At 46.0% G+C, this 8,668-nt stretch overlaps 1 protein-coding gene across 1 annotated transcript; it reads right to left on the bottom strand.

The window, feature by feature from the left end:
- Positions 1-3,334: 3,334 nt before the first annotated feature.
- On the bottom strand, positions 3,335-8,217 carry POU3F2 (POU class 3 homeobox 2). Its single transcript, XM_021937623.2, has one exon. It carries the CDS (start codon positions 7,921-7,923, stop codon positions 6,592-6,594), a length of 1,332 nt encoding a protein of 443 aa, XP_021793315.2. The 5' UTR covers positions 7,924-8,217; the 3' UTR covers positions 3,335-6,591.
- Positions 8,218-8,668: the final 451 nt, after the last annotated feature.

Here is an 8,668-nt window from a genome sequence, read left to right as displayed (position 1 = left end):
CTGCTGGGGGTGGGGGGCAAACACACCAACTGTCCCCCTTACCCCCACCCCCCTTCCTTGGGAAGCGAGAGAGTGGAACAGCTTGACGTCCGAGCTGTTGACCCTTCCCCTGGGGGTCCGGGCGACGGAGCCTGGGGAGCCGCAGAGAATCCCTGATTTCCAGGCAGGCACTCAGGGACTGTTGGCAGCGTCCCGAGCAAAGGCCGGGGCTGAAAGTGCAGGGAGTGCCCCGCTCCTTTCCCTCTCTCTCCTCCCCGCGCAGCCCAGTCGAGCTGTCTGGGCCTTCGCGACAGCGGCCAGGGTCCCCGAGGTGGGGGGTGCGCGGCAAGGCCAAGGCACCTCTTTTGCGACTGGGCAAGGAGCAGATGCTGGCCGGCAGCACACTCGCCCGCCTTGTCCAGGCGCTGCACCAATTTTGACGGAATATTTGTTAGGGGAACAACATCAACAAAAAGTTACTAATGTCAAATAATTATCTCCAGAATCATGTGCTGTGGAACATAAAAATTGCTCTGACGAAATGAGATTTCTTAACAGGAGGAGGAAAAGAACTCCTAACACTTTCCATATAGATTTGCCTGAACCTTGAAGCCCAGTGATTTGCAATGGCTAATTTGTGTTACAAACCCACAAGAAACTTTCTTTTTTCCCATTCTCCTTCCAAACTCTCTGTGGCCACATTTTTTGGTGTCTGGCCTTTTTTTCCTTCTTTCCTTTTTAAACAACAAACCCAGAGGAAACACTGGTGGGAGGAAAAATATATTACCCAAATAAAAAAGGACGCAAATTCACATTTACTCCACAATGAGATTTCCTATTGCCGTCGCTCGACACACAGAGTTAATCGTATACAATTCATAAAAATCAAAATCCCCTCCATAGCCCTCAGATGGGGTCCTAGTGCTACCCGTCTTCCTAAAATTGGTGACAACTACGTCTTTGTGGGGGATTTATTTCCTTCTTTTTTCCTAGATGACAGCTCCCCATTCTGAGAGCAGAGAGCTGTTTGCCGCCAACTAGAGACCACTCCTGAGCCTAGGCTCTTCACGCACAAACCGCGTATGGAAGTCCTCCTCTCCCCGAATCCCAGACAAAGAGCTATAAAAACTCAGAAAGACGTGGAAGGAATAAACTTTAGGCTATAGATGCACTTTTACTGGTGTATTAAATAACATTTCAGACTTTTTTTTTAAAAAAAAAGAAATACAACTTAATGTTACCAACAATCAGAATTCTAGGAACAATAAAAGAGGCCAGGATTGTTTTGATGGCATAATAAATTATTTCTAAAACCTCTAACAGCTAAGTCAAGCAGAGGTGTCTTTAAGATAAAGGAAGGTACTGTATGATAAAGTTTATTAAGTTTTCTTCTTTTAAAGGAGGGAACAAATTTCCTAGTTTCCCACCAAACACCAGAAAAATGTTAAAATATTAGTTGTTTCCTTATCTCCTTATCAGTCAAGCAAGGCCTTAGGAAAACGAAAAAAGCCATTTTCTGGTACCCTCATGCCTGCCTGATAAGGAAGCATTAAAATAACACTGGCCCAGTTCTGAAAACATGGGTCAGTTAATTCCATGATTTGTTAGCTGGGTGGCAGGCCCCTGCCACTTTTGCCTTGTTTCCCATCCTGAATCAAATGGTGGGAATAGGTATCAGAAGCCCTGATTCTTTCCTACGGCCGTCTGCCCCCCGTTAAAAGAATATGCATGATTGAAAAGTAAACTTTCCTAAACAGGGAAAATGTTTATATAAAACATAGTTGTACATTCCATTTAGTTATAATATCAAGATTCATAGTACTTCAAGATGCATGTTTTTCTTTCATTTTAAATGAACACTGTGCTTTGCCCTACTCACTGAAATATACAAGCAGACCCAAAGAATCACTTTTACCTTTGACCCTCACTGCACCAGCCTTCTTTCTTTTTCTGTACAAGTTTCATTATTTGCCTCATTTTAAAACTTGTGTAGAAATTCAATAGAATCTAGAACAGAGTTCTATAAACTGTTTGAAAAAATCAACCAAGCCAAATCATGGAGACTAGTGATAGAAAGATAATTTAACCTGGCTCCCCAGCACTATTCAAGCTGCCTCCAAAGTAAGGCAAGTGAAAAGCAAATGAATGCAGCATATAGACATATATGTGCAGGTACCAATGCACCCAAATGCCACCCCCCTCCCCCATTGTTGCTGTTGCATCTCTTTATTAGTTGCTTTTGAAAAAATAAGAAGGTAGATGAATGTCTTTACCAAAGCCATTTCACCAGAAATTTTGCCAAACAGTGTGTGGCCTCCACTGGTAGGAGCAGGAAGGGAAGGGGAAGAGAACAGTGCTTTTGTTGCTACCATCTGAAATGTAAAGGCGGTTACTTCGTGGGAACCGAGAATGTTTAGGACTGCCAAACGTAATATTATTTGTGGCTATTCCCTCCATCTGACCTTCACATAACTCTTTTTCACATGATCATTTCTCCCCCATATTATTACATAAATTTTAAAAGTAACATACTTTGAAGAAACACAGGAGGTCTTTGGGACAGCTGTATTCTGCATTGTCTTAGGAGAAAGAAAGGGTTTGTTGTTATGGCTAGCCAACATCTTAGGGGCAACTGACCCACAAATTTCTCCCAGTGGCAGTGATGGGGTTTTCCACATTAGTGTGTAATACATTCCCCAAACCAGTGTGGCAACTACCTGAGTAGCCTTAGGATCTGAACAGCAAGCATGGGTCGAAACCACGGTGTGCATGTTTAACATGTGATGGTTTCCAGTCAGCAGCCCCTGTGGCTAAGAACAAAAATGCCTTCTCAAGGTCCACTAAAATGCCCTGCAGAGGGCAGATGCTGCTTGTTTTCTGCCTGCAGTAGAGGAGAATATTGACCCAGAACTCAAATCTATACCCAGCTTAAACATTTTACCCATCAGCATGTCTGCGGTCACAAAACACTTCTTCTTTCTGTCACTTCTCATTCAGACTATTGAGAAGATCATTTGGTGGAATCTGTTTGAGACCCATGTAATATTGACTAGGAGTTAGAAAAGATGATCAGATGTAATAAGCCCAGAAACTACCTTTCAAAATGGACATTTATACTTAAACCAATGTTCCAAGGAGGGGTTTAAATACATCATCAAACTTGTAAAGTGATCCAACACTGCTTGAAATTCTCACTAACCTTAAAACGGATTTTTGGTACTGTGTCATCTAAGATTGTCTGAAACAATCTGTTATTAGCATCACGGCTTGAATCTCTCCCATATGTTCTTTTTTTTTTTCTTTACTTGCTTTAAAGCCCATTTGTATGCCTAATGAAAAATAGACACAATTGTATAAACCATTGTAACATTCATCTTTTTATGCAAACCAAACAGGAATAATGTATAGGATCTACTTCTAATCATTTAGTAAACACACAATAGCATACTATCAGGGTTATTCTTTGTTAAGAGATACTTGTAAATTATTAAAAATAATAATCTCCTAAATCCTGCCTTTCTGTAGATCCCAAATTATATGAGGACCTGTGGGTAGAGATTAAAGTCCACCTAGTTCCACTGATGTTCTCCAAAACTGCACAATTGAATAAAGTACAGTTAACCTGGAAAGAAGATGCAGGCATATCTGCACATATTTAAAGGGGACAAACATCTCAACAAATTGAAGCTCAAACCCAATGACCATTTCTATTTAATGCTACAGGCATAGTGGCTGAAAGATTTGGGACTAATAGTTTTTGCAAAGAAAAGTGAATTAGACCAGTAGTCTCCATTAAAAAAAAAAAAGCCTCTGAAAGTTATGAACATGAAATCTGGCGGTATATGCATAAAATTTATTCCAAAACTTTATGAAGTATAAAGGAAGGGAAGTGTTTTACACACAACTCAACTCAGTCAATTTAAGGTCTAGGGTTTTCCCCCCTTAAAACTTGGCACTATCTTTAAAAATAAAATAAAGATATTTCAATAATTAGAACAAACTATGAAGGTATTGTGCATTTCTGTTTTATGTAGATAATAAAATATTACTTTAACATAAATATATAAGGATCTCTGCGTTTTTATTTTCCCCACAAGCACAACCAAATGTACCAAAAACAAAGTATTTTTTAAGAGACTGAACAAAAAAATTACATCCCATATAGATTTTGCTCACCTATTCATTTAAAGCTACAGAAAAACAGTTTCCAGAACCTTTTTGCTTCAAAAGAAATAAATATACATTGAGGCAGGCCACTTAAAAATGATATGAAAATATTTCCCTGGGTAGCATTAAAAAAAAGAAAAATAGACAAAGAAACATTTAAACTATTTCTGCATTTCAAAAGACAGATATTAAACATATATACATAGTGGTAAGGTTCAGTGGTAACTTTCATCTTAGTAAACCTATAAGAGTCAGAGAAGCTGTAGATACATCCTCTGAACTCCAGCTTCTGACCTTACCTACTTGGTAATAAGTATCTGAAAATTCATTTCCTCCCTTCACCAGTGGCTATTTGCCCTGCTCTGGATAGCTTCACTAAAGGCCAGTCCCCATACCTCAGGAACGAGCAGCGTGATGTACCCGAAGCAGCTCCGTGCCCATCTCCTTGTGACATTCATTGGGGGAAATGAAATACAGGCAAATAAATATGCCCATTATAAGTCACCATTTATCTTGCAAAAACATTGAAAATGAAACAATCACAGGTGTTTGAAAAGACAATATAAAGCATATTTCCTAAAACCTTAAAGACTAATGAGTGCAATGCTAATCTGATGCTGAACCATAATTTTATGGTAGTGAGACTTTCATTTTTTAAAATAAAAATTTATCTAATACCTAACTGGAAAAAAAAAAAACCCCAAACTTTTAAGATTAATAAAAAGTGTTTTCCCTTTTAGCGCCCTTTTGTGCTGATTTTCTTTTAAATTTTAACTGATCACAGTTTAATGGTATTTATTTTCAATACAGTTACAAGTTTTTTCACCTACACTTTCCAGTAGAGTCTTTTGTGTTTGGAGTTAACCGTTTTCCATCAAGATAAGGTCAAAAATGCACTTAAAACTATTAACAAAGGGGAGAAAGGAAGGATTGAAAATGGCATTTTTTTCCCCCTTCATTTGCCTTCCTTAGTGAAAGAGGGGGGAGAAAGCTGTCCAGGTCAAAGTGGTATATTCTGCAATAAATTACAGGAAAAGAGGGCGTGGGACCCTAAATATGACTTGATAAACAAATGAGCTAGTGAAGACAAAACCTGTCTACTGCGTGGAGATCGTCTGTGTATGCTGTGGGTATTTGTGTGCTAAAAAACACAGCCTTATGCATACACTATTAAGTTCTTGGGTCCTTTTTTATGTAAAAAAAAAAAAAAAAAAAAAGCTTATTAGAGAAACAAAGTTTAACTGCTGCTGTCAGCATAAAGAATTCTTCATAATTGTTACTAAAACTGAAGGTAGAGAACTATATAGGGATATCTGAAGATATATACTTCCCTAGTTCTCTTCAAAGTGCCACTTTCTTTCTGCTGGACAACTCTGGAAATATATTTAACCTCCACATTTCCTCTGAGCTCTTTCACAATGGGCCCGCCTGATAAAATGAAGCAGTCAGTCACTCACTATCGATTTTTCTTTTTCTTCCCTCCATAACCTCCCCCAGAAACACTGCCCGAAAATGAAGTTTACTTTGTGGCTCGTAACAACAACCAATGCTTATTTTTATATTGCAAACTGGATTCTTGCCTTGGATAAAGCTGGTAGACCACGCACATTTCCTGAAAGCAGAGAATTGTCTATTTTGTATGAAGCCAATCGTTTTGCTTTGGTAAGAGGAACCAATAGATGTTACACCCTTGTAAGGGGAATCTGAAGGTAACCAAAGTTCACAAACAGTACGAATAAGGGGCAACACAAGAACATTAGAAATGGAGAGAGGCCAAGAGCTGGCTTCAACTCTCTCCGATGAATAAAGCAAAGCAAAACAAAATCCCCCAAAACGGCAATTCCCAAATTAACGGTGGGGAGAAAGACAAAATATGTTCATGAATTTGTTCATGTAAACTTCAATTTTCTTGCAGTGCAAATTTATGTGGTTAAATTTTGCCTATATCAAAGAACGTGTGTATTTTTTCCTCTTTCCTGATGGGAATCCACATCAAATAAACACAGCAGCATGTGCCAACTCCAAGCATCAGGAAGCTGCGTCTTGTGTTTATCATGGTTTGGTGGATATTTTTTTCCTTTTTGGTAATTTATTTAGTTTTGCCAGGTATTTATCTCAGTGCTTGCCATCTCTCTATCTCTCTCTCTCTTTCTATCTATCACACACTCTCCTCACTCTCTCCAGGAGACACTCCACTCCATTGCCTGGTTACTCGTCTGCAAAGGTCAAAACACATCATTACACCTGCTACCTTTAAAGGATAGTCCAGTGTCTTAGTTGCTTTCCTTTTTCCTTATTTTTTTTTTTTCTTTTTAAGGGACGGGGAAATAATAATTAAAAATAAAAGAACAATCAGAAGTTAGAGAGGGAACAAGAGGGCCGGGAAAGGGCCAAGGACCGAAGGGGAGGGGGAGCCCCGCGCTCTGCCCCTCCCCCCGCTCGAGTTCACTGGACGGGCGTCTGCACCCCGTGGTGTGGTGGCGTGTCCCTACTCCCCCCGTACACATCCTCGGCGCCCGGCAGAGTCCCTCCGGGAGGGGTCATCCTTTTCTCTTTCTGTCTCCTGTTACAAAACCAAACTCTCACCACCTCCTTCTCCAGCTGTAAGCTGTCCGCGAGGGAGGTGATCTCCTGGGCCGAGGGCTTGGGGCATTTGAGGAAATGGCTCTCCAGAGCCCCCTTGACGCTCACCTCGATGGAGGTCCGCTTTTTCCGCTTGCGCCCTTGCGCTGCGATCTTGTCTATGCTCGTGGGGCTGCCCGAGGACGAGTCCGCCTCCTCCAACCACTTGTTCAACAAAGGCTTCAGCTTGCACATGTTCTTGAAGCTCAGCTGCAGGGCCTCAAACCTACAGATGGTGGTCTGCGAGAACACGTTGCCATACAGAGTGCCCAGAGCCAGCCCCACGTCCGCTTGGGTAAATCCCAGTTTGATCCGCCGCTGCTTGAACTGCTTGGCGAACTGCTCCAGGTCGTCCGAGGTCGGCGTGTCCTCGTCCGAGTGTGGGTCGTGGTGCGCGCCTGGGTGGCCAGGCGGACCCTGCGGGGGCGGCGGGGGCGGCGGCTGCTGGTGCGGGTGCGAGTGCGGGTGGGGGTGGTGGTCGGCATGGTGTGGCTCATCGTGCGCGTCCCGCAGGCCGTGGTGGTGCAGCCCAGCCGGCTGCCCGCCGGCACCCAGCATGCCGTTCACCGTGAAGCTGGGCTGCGAGTAGAGCAAGCCGCCGTTGGACGCTCCCATGGAGGGTGGGAGGTGCGCTGTAGCCGCCGCGCTCCGCCATGCCCCGGGCCCCGGGTGGTGGTTAGCGGCGTGGTGCACCAGATGCGGCGGCCGCTGTTGCTGCTGCTGCTGCTGCTGTTGCTGCTGTTGCTGCTGCTGTTGCTGTTGCTGCTGCTGGTGCTGCTGCTGCAGGGCGCCTGGCCCGTGCAGCTCGTCGCCGCGGCCGCCCTGCTGCACCACCACCGAGGGCTTGATGTCCGGTTGGCCCAGGGGGCTGGTGGACCACGGGGAGCCGTCGCCGCCGCCCCCGCCACCGCCCCCGCCCCCCCCGCCACCGCCGCCGCCCCCGCCGCCGCCGCCGTGGGACAGCGCGGTGATCCACTGGTGAGCGTGGCTGAGCGGGTGTCCGTTGCTCTGCAGCGCGCCGTAGTCGCCCTGCACCAGGCTCTGCGCTTCGCGGTAGCCCCCCGCGCCCTGCTGCATGCCGCCGGGCGGCTCGGCGTGCACGATGGAGGCGCTGGAGGTGAGCAGGCTGTAGTGGTTAGACGCTGCGGTCGCCATGACTCTCGGAGCCGGACTGAGCGCTCCGGTTAAAGGAGCCGCGCATTTGACAGTTACTTTTTCGCCTCGGGCTCCCTCTCCTCGCTAGATCTTTCTCCTCTCTCTCCCACAGCGGGCAGCTCCGACGCCCGCTCCGACGCCTTCTGTTGCTGCTCCTGCTATTACTGCTGCTGCTGCCGCCGCCGCCGCCTCCCGCCTGCCCGCCCTCGCTCTCTTTCTCCTCCTCTCCCTCCTTCTCGCTCTCGCTCACTCTCTGACTAGCTCGGCGCTCCCCCCTCTCCCTGCTCTCTCCAGCTCTCTCCCGCTCTCTTGGCAGCGCCGGCTCGCAGCGGCACGCGCCTGGGCCCCGCCCCCTCCGCCCCCTCCCATTGGCTCCGCGCCCTTTGATTTACGTGGATACCGCTAGCAACCTCCCAGGCCGGCGCCACTGATTGGTGCAGAGCTACTCCCTCCCCCTCCCCCGGGCTCGGAGTCCTCCTAGCCCTCCTCCTCGTCCCCTTCGCCTCCCGATTCAGATTCCCTCAGTTCTCACCCCCTCCTTCTTCCTCACCCAGGGCCTCCTCCGCCCTCTCTCGGATGGGCCCCGCCCCCCATCTGTCTCCCAGGCAGAGAAGCCGGGCAGGGGGGCGGTCCCGGTGCTCTTACCGACCACAGACACTTGGAAGACTAGGATTGGGGTGGGGGGCGGGGGCAGTGGTGTCCACTTTCTTTTTCCAGTAGGGCTTTAAGATGGGAAAACGGAGGG

This window comes from Papio anubis, chromosome 6, assembly GCF_008728515.1.
Source record: "Papio anubis isolate 15944 chromosome 6, Panubis1.0, whole genome shotgun sequence".
In the NCBI taxonomy this organism is placed as follows: Eukaryota; Metazoa; Chordata; class Mammalia; order Primates; family Cercopithecidae; genus Papio; species Papio anubis.
Note: the sequence above shows the minus strand (reverse complement) of the source record. Positions and strands in the feature narration are given on the sequence as shown.